Source organism: Sciurus carolinensis, chromosome 9 (genome assembly GCF_902686445.1).
Source record: "Sciurus carolinensis chromosome 9, mSciCar1.2, whole genome shotgun sequence".
Classification (NCBI taxonomy): domain Eukaryota; kingdom Metazoa; phylum Chordata; class Mammalia; order Rodentia; family Sciuridae; genus Sciurus; species Sciurus carolinensis.
The window spans coordinates 94553784-94577226 of NC_062221.1; the positions used below are offsets into that span (position 1 = coordinate 94553784).

The 23443-nt window shown below is 37.7% G+C and overlaps 1 protein-coding gene across 1 annotated transcript; it reads left to right on the forward strand.

Moving 5' to 3' along the window:
- Positions 1–7352: 7352 nt before the first annotated feature.
- On the forward strand, positions 7353–19401 carry Cpox (coproporphyrinogen oxidase). Its single transcript, XM_047565142.1, has 7 exons — positions 7353–8288; positions 9910–10053; positions 10334–10444; positions 11679–11820; positions 13678–13896; positions 17378–17482; positions 18103–19401. The coding sequence occupies exons 1-7, from the start codon at positions 7769–7771 to the stop codon at positions 18188–18190; spliced, it is 1329 nt and encodes a 442-aa protein (XP_047421098.1). The 5' UTR covers positions 7353–7768; the 3' UTR covers positions 18191–19401.
- The last annotated feature ends 4042 nt before the right edge of the window (positions 19402–23443 follow it).

Consider the following 23443-nt stretch of genomic DNA (forward strand, 5'->3'; position numbering starts at 1 on the left):
AACAGGGTTAGTATTAGGTTGGTAACCTGGCAAGACAGTGATGTTAAGAAGATGCATAGATGAAGAATATCTAAAATATTTTAAAAACTGTAGAGCTGCAACATGTGATTTTTACACCGATTTACTAGAAAACTAAGGAAAGCATTTGTTAACTTTAAATAAATTAACATGAAAACCGGGAATGTACTTTTATTAAACTACAAAAAAAATTCTAATGCATTATCAGAAAGATTTATAGTAGAAGTAGGAGGTATATTGCTCATTATAAGGGATCTCAGAACATATATTCTGACTTTTATTATCTTAATTATAATTTTCTCAACACTTCATTTTTAAAATTAATTAATTAGTTATTTAAGTAACTAATTTGTGTTACTGGGGATTGAACCACTAAACTACATTTTATTTTGAGAGAGGTTTCATGAAGCTGCCCTTGTTGCCTTTGATCCTCCTGCCTCAGCCTCCCAAGAAGCTAGAATTACAGGTGTGCACCACCATGCCTGCTTTCCCTGTTCACCTATGTGTCCTCACTAGATCATTACTCCTTGATGACAGTTACTGTGCTATGACAGTATCAGCATGTAGCAGATGGCATAGAATAGGACAACATATGTTGGCAATGAATGTGCATTCACTATGAGTGAATTAGTAAATGGCTAAACATTTAAAGAACAAAAGAAACTCTAGAACATAAATTAATGCAGGCATGAAAATATGAAAGAATATCAGAAAATATAAACTTTTATTTGTGTTGGGGTTTATGAATACATATACTTTTCTAGTCTTGTTTAAAAATTTTTACTATTCATAAGTATTATTTTTTATTTTTAATTGACACAAAAATTTTATGTATTTATATGTTGTGATGTGATATTTGGATACATGTATGTAAGGCGTAATGGTCAAATCATTGTAATTCGTATTTCTATCTCCTTAAACTTACATCATTTCTTTGTGCAGGAAGCTTTGAACTCCTGTGTTGTAGTTCTTTATATAATACATAATAAATTATTATAAACTGTATTCACCCTACTATACTGTAGAACTCCAGAACTTATTCCTTCTCTCTGACTGTATTTTTGTACCAGCCATCTGACCTCCTTTTATCTTCTTCCATACTATATTCCTTGATCTCTAGTGGTTAGTATTCTATGTTCTACTTCTGTGTAATCAACTTTTTTAGTTTCCACATATGAGTGAGAGCACATAGTATTTATCTTTTTTGTACTGTCTTGCTTAATGTTCTCCAATTCTATTCATGTTGCTTTAAATGACAGAATTTCATTCTTTTTTCCTGACAGAATAATATTCAATTATATATAACTACCACATTTTTTATAGCCATTCGTCAATGAATACCTTGGTTGACTCCATATCTTGGTTATATTGAACAGTGCTGCAATAACCATAGAAGTAGAAATACCTCTTTGATATACCGATTTTGTTTCTTTTGGCTATCTATCAGTAGTGAGATAATAGGATAATATGGTAGTTCTATTTTTAGTTTCTTGGGGGAATCTCCATATCGTTTTCCAAAATGATTATGGTAAATAACATTCCCACTGATAGTGAGGAAGAGGTTCCCTTTCTCTGCTGTCCTGCCAACATTTTTGTCTTTTTATTTCATGCCATTTTGATCATAGCCATTCTAACTTGGGTGAGATACTATCTCATTGTGACTTTTCTTTGTAGTCACTAATGATTAGGAATGTTGAGCTTCTTTTTCCATATACTTGTTGGTCATTTGTGTACATTCGTTATAGAAATGTCTATGCAGATCATTTGGCTTTAATCTGATTTTTTTGTTGTTGTTGCCGAGTTTTTTTAATTCTTTTATATTCTGGATTTTAATCCCCTATCAAATGAATAGTTTGCAAATATTTTCTCCCATGTTGTGGTAGTCTCTTTACTCTGTTGATGTTTTCTTTTGCCAAGAGGAAGCTTTGTACTTTGATATGATCTCATTTGTCTTTTTGCCTGTGGTTTTGAAGTCTTATCACTATATTGTTCTATATCAAAGCCTTAGTCTTTCCCCTGTGTTTTCCTCTGGCAGTTTCATTGTTTTGGGTCTCTTATTTATGACTTTGACCTATTTTGAGTGGATTTTTATATATGATGGGAGATAAGTGTTCAGTTTCATTCTTCTTCATCTCTATGTCTAGTTTTCTCAGTACCATTTCTTGTAAAGAATGATAGTCCTTTTCCCAATATATACTTTATTCCCCTTTGTTAAAGAGCCATTGGCTGTTGCTCTGACTTGGATATGATTTTGGCTTTTAAAGCTTCATGTATGGGATGTTTGGTCACCACTATGAAAATACTGAAAGACGGTGGAAACTTTCAGAGATTAGGTCTAGTGACAGTTAATTTGGGGTTATTGGTGAAAGCTGTACCCTCAGAAGTGATTAAGGCAGTTCTCATGGGACCCTGAGTTAGTTCTTCTGAGTGAAAGTTGTTATAAGAGAGACAGCCTAACCTCAGAATCACTCTTTGTGTTCCTATGTCATATGTGACCTTTCTCTCTTGCATGCACTCCTGCCATGAGGTCATTTCTCCATGATATTAAGAATCCTTGGAGAACCTCAATAGAATTGCCATAATGCTATTTGGAATTTTAGCCTCTAAAACTGTGAGCAAAGTGAGCCTCTTTTTTTAAACAAATAATCCAGCCTCAGATATTTTGTTATAGTAATGCAAAATGAACTGATATAACTATAGATGCCTAGATATATTTCTCAGTTCTCTATTTGGAGACATGTTCTATGGGTTGGTCTTCATGCAAATGGCATGCTCTTTTGATTTCTATAGATTCCTAAAGCTTCTTAGTATGTTTTGAAGGCAGTATTGTAAATTTTCCAGTTTTGTTTTTTTGGCTACTTGAGATCTTTGATGGTTCCATGCACTTTCAGGTTTATGTTTTTCTATTTCTGTGAAGTAGCTGATACTGATTTTGGTGTTAATGTAACAGTCTTGAGCAAAAAAAAAAAAAAATCCTTTCATCCCTGCTATAAATTACATTTGATCATTGCTTCTAGTCTTATTATGTGCCATTGGATTTGATTTGAAAGTATTTTGTTGAGAATTTTTACATCTATGTTCATCAAGGATTTTGGACTGTAGTTTTATCATTTTGTTTTACACTTCTCTGGTTTTGGTGTCAGGGCAATGCTGACCTGATAAATAAACTTAGAAGAAGTCACTCCTTTTCAATTTTTTAGAGTAGTTTGAGAAGAATTTGTGGTAGTTCTTGACATTTTGATAACATTAAGCAGTGAAGCCATCCAGACCTGGAAATTGTTTTTATTGAGAGTTAATTAGTGATTCAATCTTGTTATTAATTAATGGTCTGCTCAGATTTTCTTTGTTATCACAATTCAATTTGGGTACTTCATCTGTGTCCAGAAATGTTCTAGGTTTCCCAATTTGTTGGCATATAGTTGTTAGTAATAGTCTCTGGTGATATTTTTTATTTCTGTGGTATCAATTATGATGTCTCCTTTTTCATGTCTGATTTTATTTCTGTGGGCCATCTCTCTGTTAGTGTAGCTAAAGGTTTGTTTGTTGATTTTTGTTTGTTTCTTTTTTTTAAACAACTGTTTCATTTGTCTTTTGTATTTTTGCATCTGTATCTATTCATTCTGCTCTGATCTTTGTTATTTGTTTTCTTCTACTAATTTCCTGGTTAATTTGCTCTTGTTTTTCTGATTTGAATTGTATCTTTAGGTTGTTTGTTTGATACCTTTTTTTTTAAAAGTAGGCACTTCTTGCTATATACTTTCCTCTTAATACTGCTTTTGCTGTGTCTCATAAATTTTGGTATGTCATATTTACATTTTTACTTGTTACAATAAATTTTTAAATTTCTCTTGTATTTTTTCCTAATTTCCATGGAATTTTCTGTCTGTATTCTTTTACCTTTTTGAGTTTTCTTAAAATCATTATTTTGAATTCATTGATTTCCTTTTGGGGCCATGTTGGTAGAGAGCTATTGTATTACTTTGGATGTATCAGGATATCTGTGTCAGTTAGCTTTCCACCACCTTGACAAAACACATGAGAAGATTAACTTAAAGGAGGAAAGATTTATTTTGGCTCATTGTTTCAGAGGATCCAGTCCATGGTTACTTAGCTTCATTGCTTCTGGTGCCATGGTGGGCAGTATAGTGTGGCAGAAGGGCATAACAGAGGAAATCTGTTCACCCTATGGCAGCCAGGATGGAGCAGGGGGCAGGAAGGACTTGGGACAAGGTATACCCTTCAAGGACACACCCCCAGTGACCTAATCCTCCAAGTAGGTTCTACCTCCAAAAGTCATCCCCCACCCTCATAGGCCAATAGTGCCACCAACTGTGAACCATGCCCTTAACACATAAAACTTTGGGGGTCATTCTAGATCCAAATTATAATATTGCACCTCTGGCCCTCCAAAGCTTGTACCCATCTCACAAAGCAAAATGATTTCAGTTCAATTCCAAGACTCCCTACAGTCCCAGCAGTTCAAGCACTGCTCAAAAGTCTAAGTTCAAAGTCTCTGTGGAGACTCAAGACAAACTCTTAGCTACAAGCCCCTGTAGAACAAAACAAAATTAAGAAAAGCAAAGCAAAACAAAACAAAGTTAAGTTATATACTTCCAATGTACAGCGGCACAAGGTAAACATTCCTATTCCAAAGGTAAGGAAAAGGGCTGTTGTGTATCATCAGGACCCAGGCTGCTTTTAACTGATCTGCAAGATTTTCCATGGGACCTTAATAATCCTGGGTCACAAAATGGTTGCTAGAACACCAGACATCACATCCATATTACTACAGAGAAGAGTTAGAAAGAAACTAAAGTCAAAAAATAAAGGACAGTAGTGACAGGCAATAGGAGTTTGTCCCTTTTATAAAACACTCTTGAAATATTTGAGTGGTATCTGTATCTCAGCAAGATCTAATTAGAAAATCACTTAAAGAAAAGCAGTTCAACCACATTAAATTGCATTGGATATTTAGTCTATATATAGCTTATGATAGCTCTTTTAATGACCTATGTAAGCACTTGCCTCTGATACTCTACAAGTTTAAAAATATAAATTCCAGGACAAAAATTAGTTTTTGTACCTTTTTTCAAGCATTCCCCTTCCTTCCTAATCTTACTACCCCTACAACCCCCAACAGAATTTCTAAATTGGGTAGAAGCATGCCAAGGCAAACATGTTTAGCAATAGTTTGTTACTAATTAGCCTGAGTTTCTGTGTCTATCTGAAAGCAACCGAGTCACTTTGATAGTACATTTCTTAAGACTGTCTTTCAAAATTTGGGAATTTGTGAAAATAGTATAATTTAGTAAAGATAGTGGGAGTTATGGGTATACGCATGTTTATATTGTTAGATGCAGTAAAGCTACCAGAGGGATGAAGTGGAGGCCTCCAATTCTCTCTAAAAGGGAGACTAATAATATACTACCAGCTGACCTAAAATCAGTTATGTCCTATAGGGCTTTGGGGGACAGAGGAAGAGCATTCTGAGAATTGTGTGTTTGAAAATTGACATGTATTTTCCTATACCTCCTAAGCTTGTATAAAATTAGTCAGAATGTTTTGGCTATTGGGTCATATAGACAACAAATCATACAGCAGTGTGTTTCTATATGTGTATCCAGTCACTAGGAAAAATCCTGATAGATGAAGACCCCTATCTATACCTTATTTCTTACAAATTACTGTGAACTCTTTTTTGTCCCCAGGAGCTCCATGATGCATAAAATTGCTTAGAGAAGGGATTCAATTTCATGCATGTTCCACATTGACAAATATGACTTAGCAGTATACAATTTGTTCAGAACCAGCATTTGTGAGTTAGCAAATGTTTGAAATGGTCTGTTTCTGCTTATCTTTCACTAACTTTATGGGCAGTTGTAGAATCAGAGCAAGAACAAAGTGGCTTCTGACAGATAAATGGCTCAGAGAGGTTTCTTCTCACCAATGAAGTGCATTTATCTTCAGTGGGCCCTGCCAAACTCATCGCAGGCATCCAGAAGGGGCAAACACCTCTCCTAGAGTGATAGATAGTTCTTATGCTTCCTTTTCTTCCAACGTGGCCTCCTGACAGATTACTGTGTGGCTAAAAAGCTGATGGTTTTTCATCTTTAGATGTAATTTATTCACTTCTCAATCCAGGTCATTTCCTTCCATGGACTCTTTGTCTCTAGTCTTGGGCAGGCATGCTGACCCAAGTAGCATTATATTTAGTGCAAAAGTTGCCTGTTTTTGCTGTGGATAAGATACACTGGTGTGCACAAGGGGTCTGGCACAAGGCACTAAACTTTCATCAGTGCATAGAAAAACTTAAAAGAACAACCACCAGTGGCTTGAAGTATTATCTGCTACTAGAAATTAAAATCATCATGGATACTTAAGGAACTAATTAGTTCTTAAAAGAAATTTTGAAAATATTAAGACAATTATTCTTACACCTTTATGTCTAGGCTTCACAGTACTGGGTTATAGTTATAAGACAAAACCCCTGCATTTCAAATATGTTAGCTTCTTCATTTTTTAAAAGCAAGTGGGGCAAGGAGAAGGAAGGCAGGGAAGGAGTGGATTGGAGTTTAAATGTTTGCTGTGGCTAGTTTATAGGAGTTATTGGAAGTATGGAATGTTAAAAATATTGGCAGCATCCTATAATGCTAAGTCATTATTTTAAAATTATTTTTATGGTTACTGGGAATTTAACCGAAGCTGGCGTGTCTTTCTTTTTCTTTTCTTTGGTACTGGGGATCCAAACGGGTGGTGCTTTACTACTAAGTTACATCTCCAGCCCGGCTCTCCCCCTTTTAAATTTTAGTTCTTATTTTGAGACAGGATCTCACTAAATTGATGAGGTTGCCTTCGAACTTGTGATCTTCTTGCCTCAGCCTCTGGACACACTGGATTACAGGCCAGGCCTGGTATTTCTTAATCAGGCACATCTACCAGATCAGGAGTTTCGTACTGGTTAAGTAAAACATTCACCTTACTTTTCCTATTTCTAAAATTATCAAGTGGGTACTGGAGAAGCAAGGCCCGGGGAATATTTTAAGGACAGATTTGTGATACGGACTTGATTACAGATAATCTCAGATAATCTTTCCCTAGGATTCTCTTAAGAGCCTTCAACTACCTTTTTGACTTTCCACTCCTTAGGCAAGGAGTTTCCCAGGCCCCGCCCTTATCTCTCCCACACGTTTTAAGGGCGCTGGAGGACTCGGACGGGGCACTCTGCATATATTCCATAGACCTGGAATTCTGCAGATTCTGTATTCTGCAAACCTTCATTTGAAAATGTAAGGCAGGACTGCCTGGTCGGGTGGAGGTGGGGGTGTGTTTCTGCCATACTTCCGCCCCTGGTTCTGTCTCCTATCTCGACTCTGCCTTCTCTCTGTGGCTGCCTGCACACCCAGGGTTGTACGTGACATGAAAGCCTCTCTTATCTCGCTGTTTGCTTGCACAGCTCTCTTGCACCTTCCCATGCCGGAGTCTCTTCTCGTCCAACCAGCCTTTCAAGGCGCGGTGGATCCTTATCTCCGGGTCCCAGAGAGCCGGGGCGCTGGCTGCAGGTGGCGATAGGAGCCGAACTACAGCTCCCAGCAGTCTCCGCTTCGGGTCAGCCACCCGCGGCCCAAACCGGCAGTAGCGCTTCTCCGTGGGAGGTTCTCACCTTTGGTATCGGTAGCAGGCTCAGGAACCCCAGCGGCTAAGGGGTCAGTTTCGAGGTCGAGGGCAGTGCCCAGTGCAGTAGCGCGGGAGCATGGCCGGGCACCTGGGCAGGCTGAGCGCAGGCCCCTGCTGGCGCGCTTTGGCGCGGGGCGGCTGCGGAGAGCTGCGTGCCTGGTCCCAGCGCTGCGCGGCCGGACGCATCTGCCGGCCCCCTGGCACGGCTGGTACCGAGCACAGCCGTGGGCTGGCCCACGGCCCCTCGTCTGGAGGTGGCTCCCGGCCTGGGGCCGGTCTGGCCACAGCGCTAGCAGGGTTGGCAGGGCTGGCCACCGCTGCCTTCGGGCATGTGCAACGGGCCGAGATGGTGCCCAAGAGCTCTGGGGTGCGCAGTCCCTCGCCGGAGAGGCCACAGGAGGATGACCTGACCCGACGCTGCAGCTGCTTTATGGCCTTGCCTGTGACTGACTTGGGCGAGCTGCGGAAGAGGCCAGGTGACATGAAGACCAAAATGGAGCTACTGATCCTGGAGACACAGGCCCAGGTGTGCCAGGCTCTGGCACAGGTAGACGGGGGCGCTAGCTTCTCTGTGGACCGGTGGGAGAGGAAGGAAGGTGAGGTGTTCGGACTCTAGAGGGAGGTGGAGCTTGGAAAAAAAAAAAGGGCTGGGCTCCAGGTTGCGGAAGGAGGGTGCCTCAGAATTGGGGATGGTGGTATATAGGGGGTGCCTCAGAGGGACCCTTTGGTTAGAAGGGACGTCGATAGAAATTATTACTGAGACAGCCATCAGCCTTCTGCTTGCAGGTGTGCACCCGGATCTGTTTGACAACAGACTGGGTACTGGGTATTTGAAAATATTCTCAATTCCATAATGACATTTTTCGTAGAAATCTTAAGGAATATTTACAGCTAAAGTTATCGTTTGAATTGGGTTTCCCCGCATTTCGTCTGTTTTTCCAGGTGCTTTTGTCCCTTGTCCTCATTTGGAGATAGAGGCACTTGGCTTAATTCAAAATGCTTGTCAGACTCCTTCATCTGAGGGCCTCATTTGTCGAGAATACTCCCACTTCTTTTTTCTTTTGCCCAAGGAATATTTGATTGGTTTGTCTGTAGCTCTACCAAATGCACCCATCAGATTTCCTGCTAGAAAAATATTTCCATCTAATGCCAAAATACTTAAGTATCAAAACCCAGTTCTTATGGAGTCATGTATTGGCGACCATTGTTGTTGCCTATGCAATGAAACCCCACATCTTGATCGTAAAGGGGGAATACAACAGCAACTATTTGCCACTAGATTTTGAGCTGTGATACTGCTACATCTATATTAAGTGATGTTCTGTCAGGTTACTATTTAGTTAGTATTTTCCATCTTGTAATGTTTTCAAGTGAAGACCGATGAATCAGGACACAGCCTTAAATGTTAGACTAGTTATGTGATCTTGGGAAGTTAACTTAACCCTTTTGTACCTGTTTCCCTAGTTATGAAAGGGGATGAAAATTAATCTATGCATGTATATTAAGAAATTTAGATGAAATGACATATGTAAAGTGCTTAGAATATTGCCTGAAACAGGAACAGGATTTGAACAGATTGTTTTAGTTTATTGCGAGCTGTGTGATCTTGCTTTCATTTATTTTTTTGTATTGGGGATTGAACCCAGAGGGGCTTTGCCACTGAGCCACATCCCCAGTTCTTTTAATTTTTTATTTTGAGACAGGGTCTCACTGAGTTGCTTAGAACCTTGCTTTTGCTGGGGATGGCTTTGAACTCATGATCTTCCTGCCTCAGCCTCCCAAGCTGCTGGGATTACAGGTGTGCGCCACTGCAGCTGGCAATATAAAGCTTTTAAATTCAGTAATAATAGAACATCATTCAAGTATACCCATTATTATTTAACTTCAGCTTTTCCTGATATATCATAAGAGTTGCATTTTGAAGAGCAGTATCTAAAGGGAGAATAGACTAGTGATTTGTTTTAGGTGATGGCATAAGAATGTAGAGAAAATATTCAGTTTAAAGATATGAGGAGTTTCAGTATTTGCCCAGTATCAATAACTTATGCCTTAAAACCATGCTAGTTATATACTTTTATTGTAAGTAAAAATCATAAACATACTACTACACAATATTTGGGAAATAAAGGAGAAAAATAACTACTATCTCACCACCTTCATGTGAGGGTCTAGGTTCTAGACATCTATACGCTCCTCATTTTCCATTTCTATAAACAGGAGGTGGCGGCATCAGTTGTGTACTTCAAGATGGGCGTGTTTTTGAGAAGGCTGGGGTGAGCATTTCTGTCGTTCATGGGAATCTTTCTGAGGAAGCAGCAAAACAAATGAGAAGCAGAGGAAAAGTTTTGAAGACTAAAGATGGTAAATCAGATCATCTTAACAGTGTTCAATAGTCTCTGCAAAACTACCCTTACCACCACATAAGTTTTATATAAAATAAATAGTGTCTCTGGAAAAAGCTCTTTGGGGGCCTTATGCTAGATAAGCATGTTCACAGTTACTTTGTCAAAATTATATTTTAGGAAACAAATTAAAAATTTGTTTAAATCAATTTTTAGAAATTGATTTAGAAATCACATTAGAGTTCATTTGTGTCAGGCCAGGTGATTGAATGCAGCTCAGTGTATATTTTACTTTCCAGGTAAATTGCCATTTTCTGCTATGGGTGTGAGCTCTGTTATCCACCCTAAGAATCCTCATGCTCCCACTATCCATTTCAACTACAGATACTTTGAAGTAGAAGAAGCTGATGGTAAGTGAATCAGGAACTGTGAAAAGCACTGTTATACAAAATGTATATTTCAAAGCAGATAATAGAGCATCACATCAAAAGTGAGGAAGAATAAATACAACCTTCACTAGGTTTGCAGGAAGTATATGACAGCTTATTCCTCAGCAGATACAGTGGATTATGCACTAGACATGGAAAGTGAGAATGGTATTGATTGACTCTGGCCTCCCCATATTTCCTCTAGCACAGTAAAAATGATTTAACAATCAGGATTCTTTGCAAATATAAGTTCATTATATCTGAAGGAAAACTCCATGTATGAAGTTAAGTTGAAATTGAGAATTTGCTTTTGGAAAATATTTTTCACCTGCATAGCTTTGCTAGTCTCCATGGCAGTATCAGTTGGTTTAAAATAGGATGCATTTGGCCTCATGTGCATGTAATTCCAGCCTATGACTGCCATCAGCAGATCCTTCTGTTACCAATTGTTGGAGCATTTATGCAATGCCATGCCCACTCCTGTTTATGTCTCTACAGGTGATGGCATTTAAAGTCACTGTGTTAATTTTTCATATTGAAGCTATTCAATTTGGTTCAACCTTTTAATGTTTAAAACTCTATCTGACTGGGAGTATAGCTCAATGGTATAGTGTATGCTTAGCATGCACAAGGCCCCATTCAATCTCCTGCACCAAACAAACAAAAGACTAGTTGGTAACTGGTCTTGATTACCAACAAACCAAAGTAAGTGCATGAAACAGTTACTCTCAAATGATAAGACTTTAGAAAGTGTTTTGTCCATTTCTGGGCAAAGGGAAGGGGTGGCAGTAGTTGTTAATTTGGGGAGTTTCAGAATCTAGGGAGCTTTTACAAACTAGACATGCCTGGGCCAGAAATTTGCTTTGGAAAATGGTGATCTAGCAGAGGTCTTTAAGTTCTTCCTGTGATTCTGATGTACAGCCAGCATTGAGATTCATTCTCTGGTCCACCTATGTGGGTGTTTCACTCACTGCCCTGTGTATCATTTCTCTGCCTGCAGCTCCTTTCTCACCTCTAATTTCCTATGTCTTTTTTTCTCCTTTTGTCTCTTCTGCCTAAGCCTTAACTGACCTTCAGAAATAAATTTAGTGAAATGTTTTTTGATTATCACTATATCATGCTTAATAAATTAAGCTGATGAATTAAGTTTGCTAATGCAGTCAGCAGTGTGAGGAATCTCAAGAGTCCACATTGAATCCAGTGTCTTGACCGTTAGGTACCAAGCAGTGGTGGTTTGGTGGTGGATGTGACCTCACTCCAACATACTTGAACCAAGAGGATGCTGTACATTTTCACAGAACTCTAAAGGAGGCTTGTGACCGGCATGGTCCAGATCTCTACCCCAAATTTAAAAAATGGTAGGTAAAGATATTGAACTTTTTAATGACCCTAAAAGTATGTATCATTCCTTTGGTGAGTCCTGAAGGCAGCTGTTATATCACTAAACACCTTCTTTAGTTATAAAGATTGAACTGTTTTAATATTTTGCTCACTAAAATAAATGGGATGCCAATTTTAAATGTTTTAAATAAATTATTTACTTAGAAATTTATATTTAATGTCTGTAATACATATTGTGTAGCAGCATCTCTTTTTGATCTCAAATGATTTAGAATGGTATAATATAAACCGTTGAAGCTGTGAATAGACTCAGGATATTTGTTATATACCAAGTGGAATCTTAGCATAAATTGTTTGGAATCAGAGTAAATAACCCCATTCTGTTCTTAAAAAGAAATAACAGAATTTTTTTTTTTTATGGCTAGTAATTGTGGAAAGTTATCTTTTATTCAAGAGCTTGACATTCAGCTTTAAAATATTTTTAAACAAAAGATCAAACTTTGGAATATTATCTTCTTGATTTAACATTACCAATGAAAATTATAAGCTATGGATGCATGCAAATAAAAAGATTCAGGTTTTATGTCTTGTTTTTTCTCTTTCCCACAAGTCAGCATCTTTCCAGGAGGAGTCCTGGTGGGGTTCTGTCCTCATTTTTGGTTTCTTCTTCCAGCTGTTACTGAAATGACTTTTAAGTAGCGTTAGTAAAGTATCTAGGATGAAGACTAGTTAACAATAAATTCTTAGTGTGAGTGATTAGTAAACCTCTGTATTTTATAATATTATAAAGAGAAATTTTGAGAGATGATTTGGGTTAAAAGCTAACTTCACACACTTGCTCAGGACATACTTTTGAAAAGAACTGTGCTAATAAAATATGCATATAAAGGAAAACCAGCAGCTCACCACTGAGGTCAGTTCCAGGTATTTGCTGTTTTTTTTTTTTTTTTTTCTTTTGAATTTTAATCCTTTTTTTTTAACACCTTTATTCGGTTTATTTGGTTTATTTGGTTTATTTATTTATTTATATTAATGTGGTGCTGGGGGTTGAACCCAGTGCTTCACACGTGCTACAAAAATGCTCTACCACTGAACCCCAACCCCAACCCCAAGTTTAATCATTTGAGGCTATAATAAGGTGATCTTTTAAACAACTTTTATTTGTTGAAACAGCTTTTTCTTTTGAGGGACCATTATTATATAGAGATCATCAAAACTGTTTGCAAGTTGTAAACTACTCAGCAAGTTTAGCATTTAGGAAATGACTTAGGAAGCTTGTTTGGACAGACATAGAAGGCAAAAGACTCCAGAACAGATTGATAGTTTTACAAGCTGACTAATGAGGGCAAGCTCTTAAAGACTTGATATCTGAAAAATTCCTTCCATCAGCCCTTCCCTCAGTTGTACATGCTATGGAGTCATCAGATCCTATTGCTGAAGGAAATCTTTGAGATTATTTCAGTAACTTCCTTTGGTGAATAGAGAACTGACTCTAGAGAGCTCAGGTTTGCACCCTGCTTGGTGTCATTGTTGGAAGACTCCTGTCTTCCTACTTCCTGCAAAAGCAACACTGCCTCCCAGAGCAGCAGCAGCACTTGTTTCAAGGACCGGATTCACCATTGAACTCTGTTGCTCTTTTTACTAAAGTCCTTGGAATCCCATGTCCTTCAGACATGGTTCAGTTGCCTGGTTACACTGTGGATAAGAGTATCTGTCTAAAGTCCTAGTTTCATTTTCATGGTTAGACACAAAGTTAAGGACCCTGTGCTGGTATTAATTGAGGATAGGGCTCTGAACTAAGAGACTCACAGGGATTTTCCATGTCTGTCTTTTTTCTCCTTTGATTCCTAATTTGATCCTGCCATGTTTTTTAGGTGCGATGATTACTTTTTTATAACCCACCGTGGAGAGCGCAGGGGCATTGGTGGTATCTTTTTTGATGATCTTGACTCTCCATCAAAGGAGGAGGTGTTTCGTTTTGTGCAGAGCTGTGCCCAGGCTGTGGTTCCTTCTTATATTCCCCTTGTGAAAAAGCACTGTGATGACTCATTCACCCCCCAGGAGAAGCTGTGGCAGCAACTTAGAAGAGGACGGTGAGTGACAGGAGAATAAATTGGCTCTGTACAGCTGGAGCAAGTGGGTGAAGGTCTAACTATAATGGGTGGGGGTCATATTGTCTTGGGCAGATGTTAATATGCAGTCTGATTTCATTTTATAACCAGATAAGTATTAAAAGTGAAACTGAAAACACAGTAAAATACTATTCTAAAAATAAAGTTTATTTAATTTATATCTACATTAGAGACTTATAGTAGGTGTGCAGTAAGTATTTGCTAAAGGAAATTCAGCTAATTTCTGTTAGACTTCTGGCAGTGCCCTCCAGTCTTATTCCAAGACGTGGGCGGTGTTTAATGTTTTTTGCTGATTTGTAAATTTGCGATCATACTTTTCATCCATCTTAAAAGTTATTTTAATAGAGATAATTACAGAAATTATTTACGCTTAAGGAACACTTTACTAATTTTGGAACCTTGTGCACTGATGTGTGCAGCACCTATGTTAGGTATTTTTTATCTGGTTTTCTCAGCAGACCTGTGAGACAGGTGTAATATTTTAAAATGATAAAGCATTGAAAGGAAAGTTCCTTGTCTTTGTGAGATGACACAGGTGGTACACATAAGATGCCAGATGTGGAACTGGGTCATCCTGACTCTCCAACGTTTCCTTCTGTACAAGGAAGAGAGTGGTTGAAGCGAGATGTGTAACAGCAAGCTGTGATACTCACTTTATTCAACCCTGCTCAGAGCACTGAGCTTGAGGAACTTGATTGGGTGGCCAAATGGGTCATTTACAGCCATGGCATACTTGTGAATCTGTTCCAATTATCCATCCCGCCAGCCCACATCAGTTTCTCATTACCATCTTAAAGGCACCTATACCACTCATTCATGACATAGCTTTTCTAATTTATGTTAATTCTCTCAGGCACATGAAGCTTTGGTTACTAAGGAAATAAAACTTTTGCTCCAAAGATGTCAACTTGAGTAATATTCCAAATCTAAAGATAAATATTTGCATTTATCCATTTTTATAACTGCCTGTGTTTATCCAGTCCCTATTTATCAACTTGGAAAAATGAAAGTTTCCTAAACTTTTCCTTTTAGAAATTTCTTAAACAATGCATCTGTTTGGGACATTACTAACGTCCCCACCCTGCTGTCAAATTTCTCAAATATACCTTCGCCACTCTTTCCTTCTTTCACTTGACATTTATTGTGGGCTTCCTATGGTCAGGCACTATCTCTATCACAAAAGGACATGACATGGACCTGCTGAGAAGAGGGTCTTCATTTAGTGGGGAAGACATACCTAAGAAGATAATTTAAAACTGTGAAAAGTAAAGTGTCCTAGTTTTGTGCAAGATTTCATTTGCAGAGCTGGCAAATTTTGTGACAAGTAATCAGATGAAGCTTTTAAAACTTCTTAGACATAGGAATAGTTTTTAATTATTTATTTTTCTTTTTTACATTGGTTGGTGGCCGATCATTCTGAAAGTTTCATCGTATGTGTACCATTGCTTGTCTGGTCTTTTGCGTTTAGAAGCATTGAGTGTTAGATTAGTACTAATAAACTCTCTTCTGTAGTATGGTGTAGGAGTTCTCTTTGAGACAGCCTCCTTCTGCTGCCCTTATCTCTGGGCCTTAAGATGGCAAGAGAATAGCTCTTTCCTCATAGGAGGGACTCACAGGTGCCTGTGCTGTCTTCAGTCTCTCATGCTTCGTAATGTACTGTCTCCTTTATAGATTACTTCTCCCCTGCCCCACCCTTCCAAATATGAGTTTCCTTTTCAGTGGTCATTCTGGTTCCCTTTTGACTTTAGTCTTTTATTTGACCACCTCTTCTAGTCTCTTGCCCTCTGTTACTACTATTATTTCCTCTGACTTTGAACTTCAGTCTCAAAGTCATTTTTTTCTCATAGTATCGAAACTAAAGACCTTTACCTTATTTTTGATTTGGGAAAGGGAAGCAGGATAAAATGAAGACATTAGTTAAATCAAAGAGGTTGATTAAACCTCATAATTTATAAACACCTCAAAGAGGATAAATATATGGAAAGGATTAGGAAGATCAGATCTAAGTGAAACCTGTTGGGAGTCAGGGAGGCTGATGTGGAGAAAGGAATATAATTCACTCAAAAAAGAAAAGGAACACAGGAATCACATAATCACAGGAATGCATTTGGGAACCCCTTACAAGGACCTTTGATATAGTTCTTCGTACATCAATATACACTAGGAAATCAATGGTCACTTAGAGATCATGTTTTAGAATGTAATATTGAGTAAAAAGGTAGCTGAGAGATTAAACTCTTTTCTATGATCTTAAGAAAAATATTAAGAAAATTGACTTAAATAATCTTTTGAATCAGGAATATGAGGGTCTAAAATAGTCGTTAGTATATAAAAATCAATTAGTGATAAATGGAGAGAACTAGAAAGGGATACATGGATAAAATTATTTAATTTTATAGGTTTTTTTTTTTACAAGTTTTCACACAAGATGATGCCTTTTAAAAAAATGAAATACTATGGATTCTAAAGAATATTTTGCTATAGGTGGTCTTAAAGATAGTAACCAGTGGGATAAATGAGATGATCTGAGGGAATTGAAGACCAGCAGCGTAGTTTCTGAATGAGTTGAGAAATGATCTTAAAGGGGACTGTTTATGAAATTTTCACTTTTATGAATCATTCTAAATTCCTTGGGTTGTAGAAATGATCCTTTTAAAATTTGGGAGAAGAAACCCTTTGACATCCCATGTTATTAAGGGTGGATACAGAATTTTAAGCTAGCTGGAGTCCATATCTTTCTCTATGGCAGTTAACGGAATACTTGGACAAGTTAATGTACTGAACCAAGTTTTAGCTGATGCCAGCGATATTTTTCTAAAAAGATAAAACAGCACTGTGATTCTAAACACTACTTTTTATTAAGGTTGCTACTAATCTGCAGGAAGAATGAATTATACCAGTGCTTATGAATGGTATTGCCTATTTTGAGAAAGAGAAATATTTAGAATATTCTAATCATTATTGATAGATTACCTGTAGCTGTACTTGGTCTATGGTTACATAAGTTTTACACTGTCTTAGTAGTACTTATGAGTTCCAGGCAGTGAAATAAATCATCTGCTCTGAAACATCAGCCTGCGGGGAGGGTGGGAAGGAGCTGTGTTATCCTAAGAAAGGATGCCATTTTTTCCCCTTAATTGTTGTGCCTTAAAGTTCCCAGTTTTGTATTCATTCTGTTTACTTATGGGAAACATAACCTTCTTGTTTTGTAACTGCTCTGTGTTGGGGCAGAATGTGTATCCTATTGTTCCAGGGGTAGAATGCCCTTTTATTTATGCTGGCCAGATGGAGGAAGCTCAGTGGGCTGTAGGCTGGTGTTCTCTGTGCCAGTTCCAGCTGACAGAGTAGGAGGGAGAAGCCCCCCCTTTAAGTATGTGTTACAGGCTCAATAGAAAGATATTATTCGGCAGGCCCTTAATGTTATTTGGTATGTTTATTTCAGGTATGTAGAATTTAATCTGCTGTATGATCGGGGCACAAAGTTTGGCCTCTTCACTCCAGGATCCAGGATTGAAAGCATCTTGATGTCTTTACCTCTAACTGCCCGGTAAGCAGATAAACTCACACGTCCATGCCCAGCCCACCAACCCTCCTAAAATATGAGCGATGCCGACAGCATCTTACCTAAGACTTCATTGGTTTTGATTTTGCTGATTTTATAAGAAAATCATGGTTAAATAGTTCAGGTAAATCATATCAGGTTTTACAGGGTGAATGTCAAAGCTTTGTGTGTGGAGAACGGGGAAAGAGAAATGGTGTTTGAGGGGTCCAGATTGACTGTCCCTCCCTACCTACATGATCCCCCCTGACCCCCGGGAAGAGTTTTGTGTAAGAATTAAGCTAACATCTGCCCATGGATCATCTGAGGTACTACAGATTATGAAACCTCGGTTTACATTTAAAGTGTATGTAGGCTCTGGGATATTCATATTAGCCCAAGTATGCCCAAGAATTAAAAAAAAAACAAAACAAAACTATTTCTTCAGCAGTAGATATTTTTAAAAAGCTAGTAGGAGCAAGGCACATTAAGCCCAGTGAAGATAAAGAGAAACAAGACTATTTTTGTTGTTGTTAGTTTTTCACTTATTTTAAGAGTTGTATGTTACTTATTATTACTTTTCTTTAACTTTTTTTTTTTTTTTTTGCTTCTGTTTTGATCATGTTTAGATGGGAGTACATGCATTCACCTTCGGAGAATTCCAAAGAAGCTGAAATTCTGGAAGTTCTGCGCCATCCGCGGGACTGGGTGCATTGATGCAGGCAGAGCTGTGTGGGGTTTGGAGGACACAGTTGTGTGCCCCCTCCACCAGCAGGCACTGTTACCACTGTGTGGTACTGAGTTCCCTGTGCCTTTGGCCCCAGTCTTCTCCAGTCTGGGCCTGATCTTGTCAGGTGGTAAAATATTTTGGATGCTGTCAGACTGTGGCAGATGGTTGGTCAATTGTTCTGCATAAACTCATTTATACTTTTAGAATAATTTTATGTGTCTAGTTTATAAAATTTGAATCAAGTTTCTAGGTATTAAGATAAGGGAATACAAATACTATAATGCATACCAGGAAACTCCTCATCTTATTTTTGTTTCGTGTATTTTTTAAAATTTTAGATTCTACCATAGTAGTTAGTCATGGGATGTGTTTTATCTTTATTAATTCAGTGAAGTTGAGACTTCTTGGTAATTTTGGAATGAAACTTTGAAGGTCAAATTTTGACTTGTCATTATTGAAGTCTCTTTGATGTAATCTTTATGTATCTTTCTCTACATACCATAATATTGTAAAGTATTCATTTTTATAATGACAGGTATTTAAAAGCACTTGAAATTTTCTCAGTGTCTGCATGTGTTATAATTCAGTGATTACCAATAGTTTTTAATTCCTAGTGACATTACAGTTATTTAAATAAGGGGCATCTAAGTTGTAACTTTGACTTTTGTGGAGTCATAATTTGTTAATGTTAAGATTCTTTGCATTCTTGAATGCAAACATGATATCCCTGGATTCTGATACTTAAAATTTTTCTATTCCAGACATTTTTACATGACAGTTTAGATTAAGATCAATCCTAGGATGTGAATTTAGAAAATGTTTTTCATTTGGAAAATGAAAATGAAAAATATTTTCCTCCTTTAAAGCAAATACAACTGGTGTTGACATGTAGGTATTTCGTGCATGTATTTCTTCATAAATTGGACTAATTGAAATTGTCCTGTTTCCTAAGTTAGAGATTCTTCAACTTTTATTTTTGCTCTTAAGAAAAAAAAAACCACAACATATAGTAATATGAATGTATTATTTGATTCATAATATATTGATGTTTGTGAGAAACAGTGTCTCATACATTAAGCATTATCCTGGATTGTTAAATGTTTGTGATTGTGTGTGGCTCTTTTAGGACTAGAAAAATGTACAGACTCTTCAACTGTCTTACAATAGACTCACTAATAAATTTTATTATAGAATAAGATTAAGAAATATTTGTATTCTTTATTTTGTTGGAATAGTTGAGATAGGAAAACAAATATTTCTCAGTATTAAAATCATAGTTCCTTATTCCTTGGTGTTTTACCCAAAAGAAATATAAATTTTGTCCTCAATATTCATAGCAGGTTTTTTCTTCACAACCCAAATTAGAAACAACTCAAATGGTCATCAGCAGGTGAATGGATGGATAATTTGTGACCTGTACATACATTAAACACTACTCAGAGATGACAGGAGTAGCTATTGTTGAATGCAAAAATATATATGAATATCAAAAGCACTGTGCCACAAGAAAGAAACCAGGCACAAGGGTACTTAGTGTATGATAATGTCATATGAAAACTTAGAAAAGTGAAAACTTCGATGACAGAAAGCAGATCCATATTGCCAAAGACTGGAGATGAGGACTTGACTGAAGAGAATCAAAGAATATGTTGAGGTGATGGAAACATTCTCAATCTTCTTTGTGGTGGTGATTTCTAGGCTGTATGCATTTATCAAAATTCATTGAACTTACACTTAACATCATGGAACTTTATTGTATAAGTGAATAATACTTCAAGAAAGCTAATATTGGGGAAAAACAACATTATATATGCATATAGGCACAAATTTCAAATAAACCTGTTTGCCTTTTAAAAAATGAAAGACAGTCATTTATTTTATTTTTTTTCATATTTTATTTTGGGGGCATACCAGGGATTGAATCCAGAGACAGTTAACCACTGAGCCACATCCCCAGCCCTTTTTATTTTTTATTTTGAGACAGGGTCTTGCTAGATTGCTTAGGACGTCACTAAGTTACTGAGCCTTGCTTTGAACTTGCAGTCCTCCTGTCTCAGTCTCCTGAGCTACTGGAATTACAGGTGTGTGCCACTGTGCCCAACTTAAAAAATGAAAGATAGTCATTTAGATATATCTGCTAGTCTATTTGTATTTAATTAGGGCTGTTAGCTGGGCACTGGACAAATATGAAATTTCAAAACTTTTCTGTCCATTTTCATGTTCTTCAATAATCATTTCTATTATGGATAAAGCCATGTCTGGAAAAAAATATAATTGCATAACTATTGGAAAAATATCATTCTACTGTTCTTCAAAGTGAGTTTCTGTTCCAAATTCTCACTGATGTCTATTGTAAGTCTACTAGAAGACCAGGCACCTCCAAATGCCCTGAACACCTAATTTGCAGACAGCACATTCATATGAGTGATCACAAGGGGTGTTGTGGGAGGGGATGTAAATGCTCTGGATAAAGTATCTAACCACTACTTTCTGTCCATCACTATGCTCTTCTTACCCATTTTTTAGTCCTATTTCTGTTGCTGTAAGAAAATACCTGAGGTTGGATATCTTATAAAGAAAAGACATTTCTTTAGCTCACAATTGGGGAGGCTAGAAATCCAAGATTGGCCAGCCCCATCAGTTTGTCCTCTGGTAAAGAACTTCTTGGCTGTGTCACAATATGGCAGAGAAGTAGGAAATGGTCATCTGCAGAAGAGGCCAAGTGGGTGTGGTAGTCTTGCTTTATAACAACCCACTCTTAAGAGAACCAATTTCTAGAAGGCCAGCATTAATGCCAACAAAGGGCTACACCCCCACTGACCTAATTACCTCACACCATACCTATCTCAAAGGTTCTACAACCTCAGCATCACCATACTGAGGACCAAATCTCCCAAACATCAACCTTTGGGGTCCAAACAATACTACCCACCTATTCAACTGAATGTTTCAGGTAAATTCTGTGTGCTAAAGAAAACCAGATCTAAATGCTAAATGTGTTCCTTTAGGACCTCACCCTTCCATGTGTGTTGTTGGAATTCATCAAGGCAGGAATCATCTCTGGGTTTTTAATTGAATGTTTGTGCCTGGAGGATGACTCACAGAATAGGCCCACCCTGGACTGTAGGTCACACCATGGACTGTAGGTTACAGTGCCTAGAGTGGAGCTCAGGACACATATTCCCCGGAATAAGGTGAAAGCAGCATAGTTATTTTTTGATCTAGCGTCAGGTTATGTCCTATCACTTCCTCCACATTCCAGTTTTAAGTGAAATATTAAGGTTAGTTCCAGATTCAAGTAGAGGCAATTGAATCTGAACTCCCTATGGGAGTCAAGAAATTTGTGGGCCTCTTCAACACCTGAACCTAGCATTTCACACTTGAAACCACAAAAAAGATTTGACACCTCTCCTTCACTGTTCTAATCATTTCTTGTAGAGTCCACCTTTGAAATGTCTCTTGATTTCCTTCCTGTGCCCATGCCTCCACTCTGCTTTGATCTCATATTCTACTTTACCTGAGTTTTGCAGTACCCTACCTGCCTCTAGTTACTCTGACCTCCATTCCTTCCCTTCGGAATTATTTCTCCAAATCTCATTATCACTACTTTCTTGAAATATTCGAAGTACTCCTACAGAAAGGTTACAAACTCAGTCTGATATCCAGAGCAATACATTTGGCCCTTGCCTTTCTCAGCCTTTTCTTCTACATTTCTCCCATGTACTTGGGCCTTAGACTATTTTTCTGAATATCCTTTGGATTACGACCCCTCTTGGCCTTTCCTCTTGGCCTTTCCTGCTTGGAATCTCATGTCCCTGTCCATTCTTCCATGGTCAGTTCAAATCTCCTCCTAGAAACCTTCCTTGGGAAGTCTCTTCTCCCTCAGCACATTTTACCTTCAGTATTGCTCTCCCCACAGGCTGTATTCACAGGCATTCAACATACCTCCACTCTACAAAATACTTAAGATGAGGGTTTTCCTTATAAATGCTCTTTTACCCTTTGTTTGCCAACAGGGTCTGGAATATATTATGGTGTCCAGCTTAGTACCACTCAGCTATCTGTATTATTCTTAATTTGTGAAGGAAGATGTTCCCAGTACACAACTCTTAAAAGCTCATTTAGGCTGGGTGCAGTGGCACATGCCTGTAATCCCAGCAGCTTGGAAGGCTGAGGCAGGAGGATTGAGAGTTCAAAGTCAACCTCAGCAAAAGTGAGGCATTAAGCAACTCAGTGAGACCCTGTCTCTAAATAAAATAGAAAATTGGCCTGGGGATGTGACTCAGTGGTTAAGTGCCCCTAGGATCAAAACCTGGTACAAAAAAAAAAAAAAAAAAAAGAAAGAAAAAAAAGTCCATTCAGACATTGTTTTCAAAGATGTATTATTCCTACCACAAGTGTTAATTACATGTTTGAAATTCCACATTTAAACATTTAATTCTTCCCAAAGGACACACATGCTAAATTCTAAATTCATAATAAACTTTAATTAGCACATTTAAGTTAGTAAAGCTTAGGAGCTTAGATATTTCTAAATGGCTTGACTAATCTCCTTGGTTTCAGGTAACCAAGTCATGGGTTGTGTAGCATAAAACCTCACAGACCTGTTTCTACAGGTGGTTTTAAATCAGGAACACACACATGTACCAGCAGAACAAGATAATTAAACTGCATTCCTTCTGCTCATCAATGTGCCTGGTTCCATTCAGCAAATATTTTCAAGTATCTTTCATCTGCTAATTCCCTTTCACATTTCTAAACGTGTTTAAACAAAATATTTGGCATGATCTAAGCCATCATGATCTCAACAAGTTGACACAAAGTCACTCAAAAAAGCAAGGGACTTCGTAGTTATTTAGAGTTGCAACACCATCCCAGTAATGGACACCTTTGCTTATGACATGTTTGGGGAGGTATCAAACTGAAGTTCACAAAGTCATGAAGGATGAGTGCCACTTTTATTTAATAGCAAGTGAATAGTAATACATTCACAACTTAAAGACTGCACAGTGATCTACCTATGCTCAGATCTGATCAGTGTTGCTTTCATTTTCCAATTCGGTGAGGTAGACAGGCATTTTTAACTCTGTTCCATGCCTGCAGCTTCACGTCCTCCTAACCTTGAGTATAGTATGTTAATTCAATCCAACGTATCGATTTCTTATAGTTCACATTATAGTATAACTATTAAAAGTAACTAGTTCAGTAGATATATTCAAACAACCTTTCAATTAATGTCT

Coding starts and splice junctions, on each gene's coding strand:
- Cpox (XM_047565142.1), top strand. CDS start 7,769: ATGGCCGGGCACCTGGGCAGGCTGAGCGCAGGCCCCTGCTGGCGCGCT. Junction 11,821..13,677: donor TACCCCAAATTTAAAAAATG/GTAGGTAAAGAT, acceptor CATGTTTTTTAG/GTGCGATGATTACTTTTTTA. Junction 17,483..18,102: donor TCTTTACCTCTAACTGCCCG/GTAAGCAGATAA, acceptor GATCATGTTTAG/ATGGGAGTACATGCATTCAC.